Source organism: Lolium perenne, chromosome 7 (assembly GCF_019359855.2).
Source record: "Lolium perenne isolate Kyuss_39 chromosome 7, Kyuss_2.0, whole genome shotgun sequence".
NCBI lineage: Eukaryota > Viridiplantae > Streptophyta > Magnoliopsida > Poales > Poaceae > Lolium > Lolium perenne.
The window spans coordinates 33507937-33527795 of NC_067250.2; the positions used below are offsets into that span (position 1 = coordinate 33507937).

At 46.8% G+C, this 19859-nt stretch overlaps 1 protein-coding gene across 1 annotated transcript; it reads left to right on the top strand.

The window, feature by feature from the left end:
- The first annotated feature begins 14929 nt into the window (after window positions 1-14929).
- On the top strand, window positions 14930-17750 carry LOC127317874 (uncharacterized). Its single transcript, XM_051348474.2, has 7 exons — window positions 14930-15224; window positions 15350-15854; window positions 16116-16213; window positions 16313-16337; window positions 16424-16544; window positions 16629-16763; window positions 17013-17750. The coding sequence occupies exons 2-7, from the start codon at window positions 15386-15388 to the stop codon at window positions 17221-17223; spliced, it is 1059 nt and encodes a 352-aa protein (XP_051204434.1). The 5' UTR covers window positions 14930-15224; window positions 15350-15385; the 3' UTR covers window positions 17224-17750.
- The last annotated feature ends 2109 nt before the right edge of the window (window positions 17751-19859 follow it).

Consider the following 19859-nt stretch of genomic DNA (forward strand, 5'->3'; position numbering starts at 1 on the left):
AATATTTTTCAACCTAAAACTAATCAATTACATACTAACTAATTACATACTAACTAAACTAACTAATTACATTACATACTAAACTAACTAAACTAACTAATTACATACTAACTAAACTAACTAATTACATACTAACTAATTGCATACTAACTAATTACATACTAACTAAACTAATTACATACTAACTAAACTAATTACATACGAACTAATTACATACTAACTAAACATTATATACTAACTAATTACATACTAACTAAACTAACTAATTACATTACTAACTAATTACATACAACTAATTAATAACTAATTAACACAATTAAGTATAAAAAATGAAAAAAAAAGGCAGGGCGCCCGCGAGCAGGCCGGCGCGGCGGCGCTACCTCGGGCTTGCAGATGGCGGCGGCGGCCCGAGGACGACGCGCAGTGGCGGCGGCGGCGGCCCGAGGACGACGCGCAGAGTGGCGGCCGAGGCGCGGCGCGGCGCAGAGAGGAGGGGCGGCGGCCGAGGCGCGGCGCGGCGCGAGAGGCGGCAGAGGCACGGCGGCGGCCCGAGAGGAAGAGGCGGGGGCGGCGCAGAGGGCGGCGGCGGAGGCGAGGAAGACGGCGGCGGCGCGGCCAATTTTGGCAGCTTTGGCGGCGCAAAATCGGCTAAGTGTTGGCCTCCAGGAGTCGCGGGTGGCGGCTCCGCCCGCGGCTCCGCCCCGCGGCTCCGCGCTCTTATACCTACCCCCTTTTTGTCGCGGGTGGGGGCTTGACCCGCGACAAAAGACCCCCTTTTGTCGCGGGTCAAGCCCCCACCCGCGACAAAGGGGGTCTTTTGTCGCGGGTCAAGCCCCACCCGCGACAAAGGCCTTTGGGGCTGATCCGCGGCACAGCCCATCCAACGGCTCTGGCCGGTTTAATCACACGGCCTAGAGCGGATGGCTGGGCTGTGCCACGGATCAGCCCATCTAGAGGCCTCTTCACCCTTTTTTTTGTATTTTAAATTAAAAAACTATTATTTCAATAACTTTTGAATGGTAACTCAAATACAAATGTTTTATATATGAATATTGATCAGAAAAAGGTAATGAACATGAATATGACATCCATATACCTTTTTGCATCTCGCGTCATATGAAACGTTGATAGTCGGGTATGTTTCACCCCTGTGCACCGCCGCCGTGCCACACGTGTCGCGTCCCCGTGCCACGTGTCGCGTCCCGTCGACGCCGTCGTGCGACGTGTGGCCACCGCTTCCACGTGCCTCACCCGCCGACGCTGTCGTGCGACGTGTGGCCACCGCTTCCACGTGCCTCACCCGTCGACGCCGGCGTGCGACGTGTGTAGCCGTGGCTTACACGTGCCATGCCCCGCGTGCGCTATATATAGCGACGAGTGCGGGTGCAACCACACGTCGCCACCGCCTCCTCCGCTCATTCATCTCCGGGATGCCTCCACGTCGTCGAGGGGCGTCCGGTTTCCGTGGCGTTCGAGTGCGTCCGAGCGGTAGGTTCTACGCCGAGATACGCGCCGGTGGCTTCCGCCTCACCCTCGGCACGTACAACACGCCGGAGCTGGCGGCGCGCGCTTACGACGCGGCGGCGTGGCGTTTTCGGCGGCCACGGCGCGACATGAACTTCCCGGATGTTGAATCGCTAGAGGAGGCAGAGTTCCTCGCGCCACCGCCGTGCCTCGTCGACGACGAGGACCGTCGACGGCACCGCCAGGTGCAGCGCAGGATCGCCATCGCCGAGCACGACGAGCAGTTGATGCGCCAGTGGAGGGCGCAGTTCCCCAACGACGTCGAGAACACCGACGCGTTCTTCGCTATCCTTAGGGCACAACGCAGGTCCAACAGGCGCCACTGTCGGGCCGTCGCCAACTTCGAGCTCGAGAACCCGAATACAACTTGGACCGAAGACGACCCTCGGTGGGATGACATTTGGACGGAGACAACCTCCGACGACGACTGAGACTAGACTAGTAATTTATCTATTTTATTGTAATTTCAATAAAGTCGTTGTCGGTTCTATTAGTTTAAATTTAGTTTATAAAGTCGTTGACGGTTGTTTGTTCAATAAAGTGGTTGACACGAAATTTATTACGATCGAACTGAAATTAAAGTACATAGCTCAACTGAAAATTAAGATACATGGCCGCATTCGAATGTTGGAGCCATTCAATCATAGTCGTGCCTAGCCCTATAATACTCGCCACTGTAGTCATCATAGTCGCCGACGTCATCGTCGCTAGCATCGGGGTCGCGGTTGTCCAACCTCGGCGGGTGAGCACGCGTGGGCTGGGATTGAGGGTAGCGCAGGCGGGGGCCACGATAGGCCAGGACGCTCTGGAGAGTCCGGCCGCGCCACCACATCCGACGGCCGGCCTCGTTGAAGTTCGAAGGAGGCGGGCCGTCCTCCTCGTACCTGGCAACCGCCCTCTCACGCCGATTGATGAAGAAGCTGTCCCAAGTCGGGCTGTAGTCGGGATGCCAGGGATTCCTCCGCTGCTCGGGCGTGAGCTCGAAATAGTAGTGGTTCGTGATGGCCATCTCGCGTGGCACACCAAGAGGGATAGGAGGGACCGGTACGCCTCCGACGCTCAGCAACCAGCCGGTCGGGACGCGGTAGCCGGGCGGGCAGGGGTAGTTCGAGGCGCAAAGCGCCTCCGCCTCCCGGGGTGTTAGACATACGATGGAAGCCATGGGAGAGAGTGATGAGGTTTGCAGATATGAGTCCAAGCCTACATATATATAGTGGAAAAATGGCGGGAATGCGGGAAGAAAATAGGCGGGAACGAAGTGGCGCGCGAAACTTTCATCCCGGGTGGAGGCTCAAACCGCGACAAAAGACTGGGGGAGGCTTATCTAGGAGGGCCTTTTGTCACGGTTGGTGGCTGCAACCGCGACTAAAGCTGTCGGCAGGATAATAAGGATGTGTCGGTAACCTTTTGTCACGGTTGGTGGCTGCAACCGCGACTAAAGCTGTCGGCAGGATAAGGATGTGTCGGTAACCTTTTGTCACGGTTGGTGGCTGCAACCGCGACTAAAGGTGTCGGCAGGATAAGGACGCGTGGGTGGACGCACTGCTCGATGAGATAAAGCATGTAGCGCACGATGGCCTGTCGAAGGAATAAGACAAAGTAGAAGCGGTGCCGTGCCTATAAAAGGAGCATCGATACGCCTTGCCAAGCAGATCAACAAGCCAAGCACAGTTTCATTCCCATGGATGAAGGAAAGGGTTGGGAAATCTCCCGTGGCGCAGCTTCTCGAAGATGTCGTTGGTGCACACGCCCTACGGCATCTTCGGAAGCTGCTCCTCGGAAAAATTTCCATGCAAGCCCGTGAAAGACTCCGTCTCCTCTAACAGTGTTGGGGAAAGGGTTCTCATTATTACATAAATATAGAGATTGTCTTGGGAACTATATATAAAGAATACATTATTACATCGCCATCTAGTGTTGTGATCTTCTACGCCGTAGCCATGGAGAATCTTCATCATTTAGCAAGATGCTTGGGTCAATTTTCACCGTGAAGGGCGGAATTTCTTTAAACTTATTATAATCTTCTGACATGTCTGTCTTGTCATCCACTCCCACGATGTTTCTTTTCCCCGAAAGAACTATGTGGCGCTTTGGCTCCTCGGTTGATGTATTCTTTTGTTGATTTCTTTTTCTTGATTTGCTAGACATGTCCTTCACGTAGAAAACTTGAGCCACCTCGCTGGCTAGGACAAAAGGCTCGTCTGTGCACGCAAGATTGTTGGGATCCACTGTTATCATACCGTACTTATCGTCAATATGTATAGCGCTGAGCTTCACCCATTTGCACCGAAACAAAGGGACCTTAAAAGTGGGACCATAGTCAAGTTCCCATATCTCCTCTATGTATCCATAATATGTGGTGGTCTGCCCATTCTCGTCTGTTGCATCGAAGCGGACACCGCTGTTTTGGTTGGTGCTCTTTTTATCTTGGTCGATCGTGTAAAATGTATTCCCATTTATCTCGTACCCTTGGAATGTACATATGTTTGAAGATGGTAACCTGGCCAACAAGTACAGCTGCTCCACCGCAGATGGGTCATTAATGAGATGTCTTTGCAACCAACTGCCGAAGGTATTCATGTGTTGACGTGTAATCAAGGACTCGGGCTGGCCCGGGTTTATTTCTCGTAAAACATTCTTATGTTTCTCGATGTACGGAGCCACCAAGCTGGAATTGTATAGAACTGTGTAGTGTGCTTGATTGAAAGAAATCTTGTCCCTCCACACCGTTGCTTTCCTTCCTAGTGTGCCTTTTCCAGTCAGCCTCCCCTCATACCGAGATTCAGGAACACCAATCGGCTTAAGGTCAGGAAGAAAGTCAACACAAAACTCAATGACCTCCTCAGTTCCGTAGCCCTTTGAGATACTTCCTTCCGGCCTAGCTCGGTTATGAACATATTTCTTTAAGACTCCCATGAACCTCTCGAAGGGGAACATATTGTGTAGAAATACAGGACCGAGAATTCTAATCTCTTCAACTAGGTGAACGAGGAGGTGCGTCATAATATTGAAGAAGGATGGTGGGAACAACAACTCGAAGGCGACAAGACATTGGACCACATCTTCCTGTAATCCCGACAAAGTTTCGGATCCATTACCTTCGAGAAATTGCGTTCGGGAATGCACATATCTTCACAATGGCTAGTCGAACATTTTACGGTAGAAGTCCCCTCAATGCAATCGGAAGCAATTGTGTCATAAGCACGTGACAGTCATGGGACTTCAGGTTCTGGAATTTTTTCTCCTTCATATTTACTATCCCCTTTATATTCGACGAGAAACCAGACGGAACCTTGATACTGAATAGGGCTTCAAAAAGATCTCCTTCTCTTGTTTGGTAAGAGCATAGGTGGCGGGCCCTACAAACTGCCCTGGATGATTGCCGTTTCGTCCTTTATGAAGTTCTGGTCCTCCCGTGCTTACGTTGTATCTTTTGTCTTTCCATACACGCCCGGAAAACCTAGAATATTCACACAAAGATTCTTGGTCAGGTGCATCACGTCGATTGCAGAGCGGACTTCCAGGACTTTCCAATATTCTAGCTCCCGTAAAATAGATTTCTTCTTCCACATGGGCGCGTGTCCGTCATCGTCTTTCGGAACAGGTCGACTGCCTGGACCCTTTCCAAAGATAACATTTAAATCCTTGACCATGTCAAATATATCAGCACCACTACGGGGACAGGCTTCGGACGGCGGTCTGCCTCGCCATCGAAATGCTTGCCTTTTTCCTTAAGGGATGCTTGCGCGGAAGGAAACGACGATTGAACGGGTACACAACTTTTCTGCTTTTTCCCAAATATTTACTTTCAGTCTCATCTAAACAGTGTGTGCATGCATTGTATCCTTTGTTCGTCTGTCCTGAAATGTTACTGAGAGCAGGCCAATCATTGATGGTTACGAATAGCAACGCTCGTAGGTCAAATTCTTGCTCCGTGTGCTCATCCCACACACGTACACCTGGTTTGGCCCACAACTCCAAAAGTTCATCGACTAATGGCCTTAGGTACACATCAATGTCGTTGCCCGGTTGCTTTGGGCCTTGGATAAGCACTGGCATCATAATGAACTTCCGCTTCATGCACAACCAAGGAGGAAGGTTGTAGATACATAGAGTCATGGGCCAGTCTTTGGACTGCAGCTCTGCTCCCCAAAAGGATTCATGCCATCTCGTACTTAGACCAAAGTATAAGTTCCTTGCCTCACCCGCAAAATCCGGAAACTCTCTCCCGATGTTTCTCCACCGCCGACCATCAGCGGGGTGCCTCAACATCGCGTCTTTCTTACGTTCTTCCATGTGCCATCGCAACAACTTGGCATGCTCTTTGTTTACGAACAAACGTTTCAACCGTGGTATTATTGGAGCATACCACATCACCTTCGCAGAACCCTCTTCTGGGTGGCTCGCCCTCAACATCACCAGGGTCATCTTTTACGATCTTATACCGCAATGCACCACATATCGGGCATTTATTCAAATTCTCGTACTTCTCACCGCGGTAGAGGATACAGTCATTAATGCATGCATGTATCTTCTGCACATCTAATCCTAGAGGGCAGACAAGCTTCTTTGCTTTATATGTACTGACGGGCAATTCATTATTTCTTGAAAACAGCTTCTTTAATATTATCATCAATTTCTCAAATCCCGAGTCAGTCACACCGACCTCTGCCTTCCATTTCAGCAATTCCAATATGCTACCCAGCTTTCTATGCCCATCTTCACAACCTGGGTACAACAATTTGTGGTGGTCCTCTAACATCTTGTCGAATCGCAACCTCTCCTTATCCGTGTCACAGTCTCTTCTTGCATCGAAATGGCCCGACGAAGATCATCATCAACAGGATCATCTGATGCCTGTTCTTCACCTCCTTCTTCTTCATTGTCGTCCATTGCGGTATCAAAGCATTCAGAGAACATAGATCGGTACTTCTCATCATTATCTTCTTCCTCATCGCCGTCTTCCATCATAACCCCTTCTTCTCCGTGCATGGTCCAAACATTATAGCTGGACATGAACCCAAACCGAAGCAGGTGGCTCTTAATATCTCTTGAGCAAGAGTAATCCTTCTCGTTCTTACATTTTAGACATGGACAGCACATAAAACCTTGCTTCGACTTGTTGGCCTCGGCCACAAGCAGGAAAGAATTCACGCCCTCTCTGAAAGCGGGAGCACATCGGTTACCGTACATCCATGGATGACTCATCTGCATCATAAGTACAATTATATATGTATCAGATGCAATCACCTTGCTAAAATTAGTATTGTACGGACTATGCATATATATATAGTCGAGAAAATAGTTGCTAACCTTTTAGGATCAAAAAGAGGAGAAATCTTATCAAATAAAACCAAGTGGCATCCCTCTCACAAGCATTCCATCAAACACCTCTTGTGCACATGTAGAAAAAATGAGCTAGCATACACCTCCACCTTCACCACCAAGGAAAAAATGAGGTGGGTGGTGGCTGGCTGCTTCTATATATATAGGGGGGACATTTTGTCGCGGGCCGTATTACGACCCGCGACAAAAGGGGTGGCCACGTCGCTCCTACCCCTTTTGTCGCGGGTCGTAATACGGTCCGCGACAAAAGGCCGCGACAAAAGCCTCTGCGCGCTCCACATGGTTTCGGGGCGACGTGGCCAGGCCATTTGTCGCGGGTGCAGGCGCGCCCGCGACAAAAGGCTCCCACGGAAGCCCTGTTTTCCACTAGTGGCATGCAAGTTTTTGGAATGACCCTTGGGCGGATGATATTAGCCCAAAATGCATCGCCCCCTCCATTTTTGCGCTCTCCAAGAGGAAGGCGTGGAATGTCCAGAAATCTATCACCAACAATGCTTGGGTCCTTCACCTTGATACTTCGGGCGGCCTCTCGGTCCAACACCTAAAAGAATTCACCAATCTTTGGGCCTTCACCTCGCAATTAAATCAACGTGATGATGTTCCGGACTCCATCATTTGGAAGCTTACGAACAATGGGGCTTACTCTTGATCTTCGGCTTATAAGGCACAATTTGCCGGGACTATTCTATCGTGTATGGACTCCATTGTTTTGAATATTTGGGCACCTCCAAAGTGCAAGCTCTTCGCATGGCTTATAACTCAAAACCGGGTGTGGACGGTGGATCGCCTCAAGAAGAGGGAATGTCCCAATGGTAGAATTTGTGCTCTTTGTACGGGTCACGACGAGTCGGCTTCTCACCTTCTCTTCAAGTGCCGCTACTCCATCCGTATTTGGAAGATGGTTAAGGATTGGCTACAAATTCACGACTTTGACCCCTCTTCTTGGGATGAGTTTGACAATGTTGAGATTTGGTGGACCTCCGTCGCCTTGGCTCATGATGGTCGAAGGAAAGCAATGGGCACCATTCTTATATTGGTGGCATGGGAAATTTGGAGTGAACGAAACACAAGAACCTTCAAGAATGTGAGCACCATGGCAACAATCGTCTTCGATAGAATCAAGTCGGAAGCTAAGACATGGGTTATTGTTGGTGCCAAACACTTGGGTCTGTTCATGGCGGGTGTGTAAACCTATATTCCTCGGTGTAGTTGTAAAACTAAATTTGGACCGCCAAACTCTTCTTCTCTATTAATGAATTAAGGCAAATCTTTTGCCTTTCTTTCAAAAAAAAAAAATACAGAAGTACACTGTCAATCGTTTCAACTAATTTATCTACCCAACAAGCAAACTCCAAGAAGGCAAAGTCCCAAACTCCACGTACGACATCACATGTCTCCTGGCAGGCCTATGCACGTCCATAAAAAAGTAAAAGACAGCCTCATGCACGTAGTATGTGTATACAAGTTCTTCAAAGAAAATAGTACAAGCATATGTCTAATTTCATTTTGCTTCATCTAGGTATGTACGAGCACTTTACTACTACATGATCGTATGGTTCTTGGAGATAGGAGCACTATAGTATATACGAGCTAAACAGTCATTGTCGTATGTGGACCTAGCTTTTAGTCACGGCAACTCGGCAACTGCCAAGCTACTGCGTTCCATCATACATACTTGACTTTTTATTTCTTGTCACAATTAAGTTAAATTGGTTAAAAACCGAACACAAAACCGAATTGTTGTGTAATCGAATTACATATTAATTAGAAAACCGATATAATTTGGGTTCTCATTTCTTATTACCCGAATTATCAAAGAAACCGAAAAACTGAACCTAATGCCCAGTCCTACCGGCAGCGGATTTGGAAGCTAGAGTTTTGCCGAACGGGGCCTACAAGGGAGTTAATAAAAAAATTAGGCCCAATTTAAATTAGCTACTAATTTGTCGCCTCTACCATTTTTACTGGGTGGATGCAAATTTCAAGTTTGGTGATTATTTTTAAGTACCACACTTCCATAGCACTTCCATAGCCTATCTAGAACTTTTTTTTTCATTCGTCATCTTTGGTCGTTCGTATGTGGTCTAAGAATCTATTTATAACTTTTATTTTATTTTATAATTTTTTGTATTAGTATGTATAATAGATCGATCGAAATGACTGGGCTCACATTCTAGCAACATCTTCACGTTGGCTTTTCAAACGAGCTTATCATTCATTGTCTTACGCATTTGCTCTCAGAGTCTCAGGGATAAAGTAGCATAAAGAAACGTTCTTCACCATACGACAGTGCGCATCGTCGTGCCACACGACGAGAGGCGAGAGCCATGAATATTCTTGGATGCGGACAGTCGTGTCCCATCCCGAGACAACATTTATACCAGGAAATACTGTACCCCACGTTGTTGGAATAAGGGCATCTCCAATGGGGCGACCAAAATCGCGCCCGCGCGTTCGGATGGGTTCAACCGGACAAAAACGCGGCCCAGCTCGCGGACTCATCCCTAAAACGGATGGCCGCGGCGTTCGAGACGACCCAAACCCGGCCCAAATCTGAGACGAGTTTGCGTGACCGCGGACGCCGAATGCTGGTCGCTCGCGTCCTCCCCTTGTCCGCCCCTGGCCCGCCTGTCTGTCTCCCAAAACACAAATCCCTCGCACACATCTCCCGCTGCTCCGCCGCCAGCCAAGGACCGACGATTTGGGAGCGGCGTCGACGCTGGCCACCGTTGTCGAGACGCCGGCAAGCGGGGCGGAAGCATAGGTCGCGGCCCCGAGCTGCTTTCGCCGCGTCGTAGCAGAGTCGGAGGACGCCGTCGCCGTCGATGTTGTCCTCCCACCGTCGCAAGACCTCCCGCCGTTCGCAGCTGCGCCGTTGCTGCCGGAGGTGAGCTCTCGTGCACCGTGTTTGCAGACCGCAAGTCGGCCGAAACGGCCATGGCCTGTAGGTCCCTACGGACGCATTGGATGGCCTCCGCCTGCGAGGTGTTCGATGAAATGGGCATACTAAAATTTGTCCCTTTTCATCTGTAGATCATGGTGGACAACGACGATGACTACTTCTTCAAGAACTTCATCGACACGTCGTCAGACGAGGAGTCCGACGACGAATTTTTCACGGATGCTGCGCTGATCATCCACGAGCACATTGTCTCGCAGATCCCCGTGCACTGGGGGTCCTTGCCGGGGCGCGCGGCCGCCTTGGACCGCAAAAGAGAACGCGGCCACAACCAGCTCACCGACTACTTCCAACCCAAGGCATTGTTCACGCCGGCCTTGTTTCGTCGTCGTTTTCGGATGTCTAGACCGTTGTTCCGCCGGATAATGGATGGCGTCAAGCTCTACGACGACTAATTCAACGCGAAAGTGGATGCAATTGGCAAGGTAGGCCTCTCTTCGTACCAGAAATGCACGGCAGCGATTAGGATGCTCGCATATGGCGTTGCCGGTGATTTCGTAGATGAGTACACGCGCATGAGTGAGTCTACCGGCTTGGAAGCGATGTACAGGTTCTGCAGAGCAGTGATCGGTTCGTTCGGAGAACAGTACCTCCGGCAACCTAATGCAGAGGACACAACTCGTCTGTTGTTAATCAACGCTTCCAGGGGGTTTCCTGGGATGCTTGGCAGCATAGACTGCATGCACTGGGAGTGGAAGAACTGCCCCTTTCGTTGGCAGGGGGCATACAACGGTCATTCCGAGGGGTGCACAGTCATTCTTGAAGCTGTTGCTTCACAGGATACTGATACGTCTCAAACGTATCCATAATTTCTTATGTTCCATGCTAGTTTTATGACAATACTCACATGTTTTATACACACTTTACATCATTTATATGCATTTTCCGGCACTAACCTATTAATGAGATGCCAAAGCGCCAGTTCCTGTTTTGTGCTGTTTTTGGTTTTAGAAATCCTACACAGGAAATATTCTCGGAATTTGACGAAATTAACGTCCAGGGTCTTATTTTTCCACGGAGCTTCCAGAAGACCGAAGGGGATACGAAGTGGGGCCACGAGGTGGCGACACCACAAGGCGGCGCGGCCAAGGAGGGGACCGCGCCGCCCTATGGTGTGGGCCCCTCGGGCGCCCCCCGACTCTGCCCTTCCGCCTACTTAAACTCTCCGTCGCGAAAACCCTATTACCGAGAGCCACGATACGGAAAAAGTTCCAGAGACGCCGCCGCCGCCAATCCTATCTCGGGGGATTCGGGAGATCGCCTCCGGCACCCTGCCGGAGAGGGGAATCATCACCGGAGGACTCTACATCACCATGCCCGCCTCCGGACTGATGCGTGAGTAGTTCATCCTTGGACTATGGGTCCATAGCAGTAACTAGATAGTTGTCTTCTCCTCATTGTGCTATCATGTTAGATCTTGTGAGCTGCCTATCATGATCAAGATCATCTATTTGTAATGCTACATGTTGTGTTTGTTGGGATCCGATGAATATTGAATACTATGTCAAGTTGATTATCAATCTATCATATATATGTTGTTTATGTTCTTGCATGCTCTCCGTTGCTAGTAGAGGCTCTGGCCAAGTTGATACTTGTGACTCCAAGAGGGAGTATTTATGGTCGATAGTGGGTTCATGACTCCATTGAATCTCGAACAGTGACAGAAAGTTCTAAGGTTGTGGATGTGCTGTTGCCACTAGGGATAAAACATCAATGCTTTGTCTAAGGATATTTGTGTTGATTACATTACGCACCATAATTAATGCAATTGTCTGTTGTTTGCAACTTAATACTGGAAGGGGTGCGGATGCTAACCCGAAGGTGGACTTTTTAGGCATAGATGCATGCTGGATAGCGGTCTATGTACTTTATCGTAATGCCCTGATTAAATCTCATAGTAATCATCATGATATGTATGCATCTCTATTTGTTAATTGCCCAACTGTAATTTGTTCACCCAACATGCTGTTTCTTATTGGAGAGACACCACTAGTGAACTGTGGACCCCGGTCCATTCTTTTACATCTGAAATACAATCTACTGCAAACTCTGTTCTCTGTTGTTTTTTACAAGCAAACATCATTCTCCACACCATACGTTTAATCATTTGTTTTCAGCAAGCCGGTGAGATTGACAACCTCACTGTTAAGTTGGGGCAAAGTATTGTGATTGTGTTGTGCAGGTTCCACGTTGGCGCCGGAATCCCTGGTGTTGCGCCGCACTACACTCCTCTGCCAACAACCTTCACGTGGCCTTCATCTCCTACTGGTTCGATAACCTTGGTTTCATACTGAGGGAAAACTTGCTGCTGTACGCATCACACCTTCCTCTTGGGGCTCCCAACGGACGTGTGCTTCACGCGTTATCAGATACATGGATTTGGCAGTCATTCTTCGAAATGGCTGGCTCGCACAATGACATCAATGTGCTGTAGTGCTCTCCTGTGTTTCATAGGCTAGCGTACGGTCAGTCCCCGGATGTGGATTTTGATATCAATGACCACCACTACACCAAGGGGTACTACCTTGCTGATGGTATCTATCCACCTTGGGCTACACTCGTGAAGACAATCCGAAAACCCAACTCAGAGCAGGAGGCAAGGTTTGCCAAAGAGCAAGAGGCAGCCCGGAAAGATGTCGAGCGGGCGTTTGGCATCCTCCAAGCTCGTTGGGCTATCGTCAGACACCCTGCCAGAGCTTGGAATGTGCAAACTCTGTGGAAGGTGATGACCGCTTGTGTAATCATGCATAACATGATTGTTGAGGTAGAACGAGATGATTCACTGTATGATAATGACTGGGAGGGTCAGGAAGAGTCGGTTACTCCTCAAGGTGGTCCGGCATCATTCCAGGACATTCTTCATGCACACCATGAAATTTGAGATCTAGGTGTAGACAACCAGCTGCAGACTGATTTGATCGAGCACGTATGGCAGCATGTAGGCAACAATGCTGCAAACAACAATGATGAAGAAAATCTGGAAGCCTAGAGCATTTGTATCATTTTTTTATTTTATTTGAATAATACTTTATCCTTGATTACGTGGACAATGTAATGTGTAATAAATTTTGAGCATTTGAACTATTTTATATATTTTCTATAATTTATTTTGCGTTTTTATAGTGAATTTACAAGAAAAATGTACCATACGGCGCCGCGACCCAAATCTGCCACGTTGGACACAGCGCGCGACCCAAACGGACGCGTGAACTTGGGGCTCCGTCCGCACGTCCGCTCGGCCACCCAAACGGTCCAAAACGAACGGCCCAGCGCATCCGTTTGGGTCGTCCGGTTGGAGATGCCCTAAGGACTGCAATTTAGTGAAAAGCGATCCCGAATCGGCCTGAAAGTGAGGTCGTCTTTTCGTACTCAGTCCCTGCATGAATTAAATCATGCAGACTAGCCCCCATGGAGATTGCGGACTTTTGGGTCCGGAAATTCATAGAAACTGTATAAGTTTTAAAATTCTAAAACTCATATTTAGCGTCTTTTGAATTAAACCCACGTGTACATGTAAACTACTCTACCATGGTCTTTTTTAGTTCTTACTGGTACGAGCATTGTATAATTTGGTGCGCCGCACAAAACGAAAGAACTGATGCCAACTGCCAATACACAGTGGCAAATAGTACAAGCATCTTATACCAAATGCATTGCAAATTTCTAAATCTCATAAATAAAATATATTTCAGTATCGATATTACATGTGTACAATGTATATACATGTACATAGGGGTGTAAACTGATAGGATAATTTCCGCATCGAATCCACCTCTGAAATCGTTTTAAGGTATCCACATCCGATCTTACAAAATCTAGCGGATAAGAATACCCAATTTCGAAGTGTTGCTCCGGATATGGTGTAGGATACGGTAAACAAAATATCATGTGGATATGGATTATCTGAGGTTTGATTAGGATTATCCGAATGTTTCAAACCGGATAATCCGATTTTTGAGCCAAATGTCAAGTCCATTATGACAGACAAAGTTAGTAATTATAGGGTTACATAATTAATTTGGCGAGCATGTCTACCTCTGAGTTTAAACACCGGCTTGCTGATGATTTACATATTCAATTTAAACTAATGACCTCTCGTGAATTTTTATGTTTTACCTATATTGTGTCTCTATTTTCTTAATAAATTGATTCCTAAGATTAAATCCTTCTAAGGTTTTGCTAGAAATATAATTATTTGCTTACGACCAGTATTTTGCCAATGTTTTTTGTTTCCCGTTCGAGTCCGTCATGTTTCCGATTCGAATCCGATATACCCGCATTCTAATCCGCAACCGGTCATTATCCGCTCTGTTTCAAATCCGAGAAAAATATACGGTAAAGGATATGATACGAGCAAAACCCTATCCAATCCGATCCGTTTACACCCCTACGTGTACATGTGAAAACGAAAGTCTGAATCGCCAAGACATACTTTTTTATTTTCTTTTAAAGGCTTGATGGAGTAAGAGATCCACTTGTAGTTCTGCCAAATGTGCTTCTCCTCGTAATTCATCGCTATGTTCAGTGTGAAAAAGAGGAGTACATTTCTTCACTTGCAATTTTTAGAGGTAGTATGTGCTAGCGGGCGGCCCCATAGTGTAGTTTCTATCTCCTCCTTCACATCTGTCTGTTCCGTTTCGCTCGATCACCGATGTGCTATAAAAAGATTTGCTTTTCTGTATCACAAATAAAGGGTACCCTTCGTTGAGTATATGCTCATGTGAATATAAACCATGCGTTTGTTGTGATGTAGAAACTTTCAAATTGCATGCCATTCATTGCTATGTGTATATTGGCACTTCGTTGAGTATATGCTCATGTGAATATAAACCATGCGTTTGTTGTGATGTAGAAACTTTCAAATTGCATGCCATTCATTCCAAATCAAAGGAACTAGTTACAAAAAGAATTTAAGAGTGATCAAATCGTACTAAACCGTTACACTTCCAACTTTATTGGATTGGGCTGCAAAACTTAAAATAAATAAATCTGAGCTGCACGCATTCCAAAAAAAAAGGAAAATTTGGTAAAAGAAAAAGAGCCCACGATCACCGCCACTCCACAAGTCCACATACCCGAAAAGACGCAAGAAATAATTGTCCAGAACAACTGAAACCCTTAAAACGCACACAAGAGAGGGAAAAAAAACAGAGAAAAACCCAAGAAATCCGCTTGGCCGTCTCCAATTTGGCCTGCTCATATCCCCTCAGAATCTCGCGCGAATTTCCCCGAGTTGTTCCCTCATCCCTGATTCGCGATCTGGGTTCGAAAGATGCGCGCCGATTCCCTTCCCCTTTCCCCCGCGCTCGGATCACAGGAAAGGCGTGGAGGAAACTGACGGCGAGGGCTCGTCGTCAGGGAGTCGGTTCCAACCGATCTGATCTCGCCTCCGCAGGTACGAGATCCCATGGCGCCGGAGATGGCGTGCCCCGCTTTCCTTAAATTCGCAATCTTTGCAGATTCTGCGTGCTCTGCTTTGGGGTATGAGAATCTGATCCGGGGGGTGCGCGGGTTTGGCAGGTTTCTTTGATTTGGACGGGGAATGCTCGTGCCAAGATGCTAAACCGAGGAGCCGTGCGGTCGTTGCTGGATCGTCTCCGCGCGCCGCCGAGGGGAAGGAGCCCCGCCATGGCGCCGCCGGCCGCTGCCAGCCACGCGTGCTTCTGCAGCCTTAGCCATTCCAATGCGCACGGCGAGAGCGGCAGGGTGCAGAGGAAGGCTGCCCTGGATTTGGGGGTCGGGAGGAGGTTTGCGCCGGGCAGCGCGCTGAGCTTGAAGAGCTGTCTGGACTGGCAGGACGGCAGCAGGTTCAGGAGGGTGGATGGTGAAGGCGAGGCGGTGGAAATCAAGGCTAGGGTTCTGTCCCCTCAGCGGCAGTTCGTCTGTGATTCAGAGGTTCAGCTGTCGGAGGAGGTGAGCGTGAAGAGTGTTAATGGGAATGGCGCTTGCCGTCCCGGGAAGCGCTTTGGTTTCCCTGAGCAGGCCGTGCCAACTAAGATGGTGGTTGCTGTTGATGTAGATGAAGGTATTGTGAAGGAAAAATCTTTACCGTAGAGATGTGCATCTCTTGACTTATGCAGGGCTAAACTACCATGTTCATTTCATAACTAGTTCCTTTCTTAGTGCTTGAGTTTCATGTTGCCTAGTCTAGAACAATACTGTCAATGGGACATTATTGCAAAAAACTTCCATCGCATGTGATCATTCTTTATAAAGTGAACATTTTATTTTTGTTCCTTATAACTTACCATTTCTCTTTATATTGTTATTTATATCCCACCTGCAGTTCTCGGAAGCTTTCTTGCTGCCCTGAACAGATTTATTGCCGAGCGGTACTCATGGAATCACTCGGTATCAGAATACCATGTGTATGAGTTCTTTAAGGTGCCTTGCTTTTCCTGCAAAATCTTGAGTTCCTGTAATTTATTCTCTATGGGGCGAGTTTGTAATTTGTTTTGCATCTTTTTGCAATACACTATGCAGATATGGAATTGTTCTCAAGAGAAAGGTTTGCATTGGTTGTAATGTTCTCATCGTGTTTGTTTCAATAGAATACTCTGAATTAAATTGAAGCATTCTTCTAAATTGTTGCAGCTAGTATTCTTGTCCATGAGTTCTTTACAACCCATTACTTCCAAGATGGTATACATCCTATTCCAGGCGCTCGAGATGCTCTCCAAAATCTTTCTTCTTTCTGTAGCTTATCTGTAGTAACGTAAGTCAATCATTTGATTTTAGACACACAGTCGATTATCTTTTGTTATGTGCTGCCTGCTTAGTGATATCTTTCCTCTTAAAGATCTCGGCAGGATGTAATAAAAAATCACACATTAGAGTGGATCGAGAAGTTTTATCCAGGATTATTTGAGCAGATCCATTTTGGGAATCATTTTGCTTTGCAAGGTCAATCAAGGCCAAAATCAGAGATTTGCAGGTATTGTTTGAGGAACGTTATTTTACTTTTTTCAGTCCTTTAGTCTTTGACTAGGCTTAGAACACATTAAAGAATAATGATGTTCAAAATGTCGTTTACTATCTCACTTCAAGCTGTTACCGCATGTTCTCGGCTTTTTTGACACAGAATGTTAAAAGACCTACTTACTATCTCATTTGAATCTGTTACAACATATTCTCACTTGTTCTTACACAAAATTTTAACTCCTTGGCTTCCGAATGCCTTCAGATCGTTTGGTGCGCAGGTTTTAATAGACGACAACCCGAGATATGCTCAAGAATGTGCCGAGGATGGCATGAGGGTCCTGCTGTTTGATTATGATAACTCGTATCCCTGGTGCAAAACTGGTGTGGATCAATCACATCCGTTGGTGACCAAGGTTCATAACTGGCAAGAAGTTGAGCAGAAACTTCTTTCGTGGGTAGCACCTGAGAGCTGACATTCTTTGTTGGGTTTGGGAAGCAGAATTGTGAGCAGCATATAAGAGCCCAGTTTCTGAAGGAACATCCTGGATCCCTTCTAACATCTCAATCCATGAACATGTCAAGGGTAAAGTACAATACCCCAGATCGTCAGTGATAGAATGACAATGGAACATTACCTTACTGCAGCATGATTGTTGTAGGCCTGAAATGCAATCAAACAGTCTAGTATGCCATTGGATGATTCAAGATCACACGTTGAAGCTCAATTCTCGGCACTGTGCTATGTGTTGGATCAAATAGTTCCTATGAATATATATCTAATAAGCATTATCTTATGAATTGGATCTTTTGTCCTGGGTCCTGATTTGTACTGGTGCAAAGGTACCAAGTGGTTACAGTTGTGTGCTAATTGTGCTATAATGTCGTATTTTATTGCGGATTGAATCGATGCCAGGGGAAAAAAAGTACTGTAAATCATCATGTACTGGGCCCACAATGTGAATGAATATCTTTTTGAATATGAATATGACAAATTTGTTTTGAGCTTCTGCCTACGAGTACGACAAGGCTAAATTTGCTGTACTTGCACGAATACAAACCATGTACTAACATTACCAAATGTCATTACCGCCAGTCGACCACACTTTTCTCTAGGCAGCACTGGCAATCATCATAATCAATATGTTATGAGTTATCACTTGTTATATGTATCTCGGTAAATCAATAGGTTATGAGGAGTTGTTATATATCTCAACACCAGTATCGCGTTCTGTATATGCACATAGCTATAAGTAATGCAAATCTTAAGATACCACCAACGCATAATTAGCCCCTTGACAAACGATGTAACTATACTGTGATGTGAGAGCATCAAGTTCTTGACACACACTTTTTCTTACTAGATACCGAAAGGGACTGGAATGTTTTTAATGAGGCGGCTGCTTATTCGTTAATATAAGTACGTTTTACTTAAGAAGAAAAAGTAGTGCAAATCTTAAGATACAACCGACGCATAATTAGGATCCACCATATATTAGTACTACTGCGCATAGTTGCAGAAGCCCTGGTTGCACTTGCCATCGCACTGGTTGGAGCAGCTGCTGCAGTTCTTCTTGTCGGAGAGCAGATCCACGCAGTGGCCGCCACAGCACGTCCGGCCGTGCTTGCAGGCCTTGTTGCAGCCGCCGCAGTGCTCGGCGCTAGCGACGATGTCCACGCACTGACCGCCGCAGCACGTCGTCCCGGCGCTCCCCGGCACGAGGCATGCTTCAGGCGACTTCTTCGAGCAATAGTGGTAGGCAGGACGACAGTGCCACCAACAAGCAGGAAACGGCTCCTCCTCGCCGGGAGCGGGAGCGCCGGGCTAGCGCTGATGGCGGTGGCAGTGGCAGTGGCTAGCACCGTGAGGAGAAGCAGGAAGGCGGCGTTCGCCATTGCGAAGTGAATGAAAATGAGTAATCGGGATTTGGATCAGCCTCGAGATTATGGAGATAGCTGTAGGATTTGATTGTGTGGACTGAATGTCTCTGAAACGTCGCAATTATATACTGCAGAGTAGAGCGTGAAGGAAGCTAGCGGGGTTAGCTTTGCTCTCGATCTGCAGGTTGACTTCTGATTACTGTATTCGAAAAGAGGTTGAGTAGAGGCTTCAAAACGATGCGAACAGGACGCTTTTGTCGGTCACGAATACGCAAGGATTTAAGGACACCATGTGTGTGTGGAGTCTAGAGTTCAGCAAGATTAATTGCAGGCTGATCAATCAACCAGTTCGTGGCAATGTTCAGAGCTGGGAATGGCTGCAACACTGTCGTAACCAGGATTCTGGCATGATTAATATATTTAGGATTCAGTGAACCAAATGATGGCCGTCTTCCCATGCTAGACGTGCTGCGCTACCAGCTAATTCATCAAATTAAATAAGACCATTTTCCTACCGTCCAAGCCACACCTTCTCAAATGACGTGATCAACTCGGAATTTATAGGTTTCTAGCAGATACTACCTCCGTTTCAAGAAATAAAGTCCCCTCGTTTGATGAGTTTTTTGTTTGACCAAGAATTACTTCAAATAGATAAAGATTGTTTGTATGAAATTAATATTATTAAAAAGTGCTTTTTAATACGAATCCAACGATACTATATATATATATATAATATAATCAAGATTTTGTTACTCAAATTTTATGGTCAAAGTTTCTCTTGAAATACGCGTGCGCCTTATTTTTTGAAACGGATGTAGTATGAAGATTGTTGATGTCATGGTAAGGTAGGGTCCAGGGCTCAAAATATTCTTGACACCTCCCATCCCTATCTATATGTGCATGTAACTGAGATCGAGAAGCACAAGAGAGAACTATCATTTCATTCCTAGCTCGATATATGAAGCTATGTTGGACAAACGTTTCGTGACGATATATATTGGATATAGTCGAATGTGTAGGTGAGATTTAATACCGAATGCATGTCACCAATAAAGGCTACAACCACATGAGATTTCCAATTATCATGTCCAGGGACTTGATCTTGAAGTAGGTTTTTGCTAGATTGCCACGAGAGCAGTTAACTGGTACCTGATCCGTCAGATGAACTAGTCCCAACTACCATTATCCCTGTACAATATATGGTTATTTTATGAAAGTTATTTAGTGACTC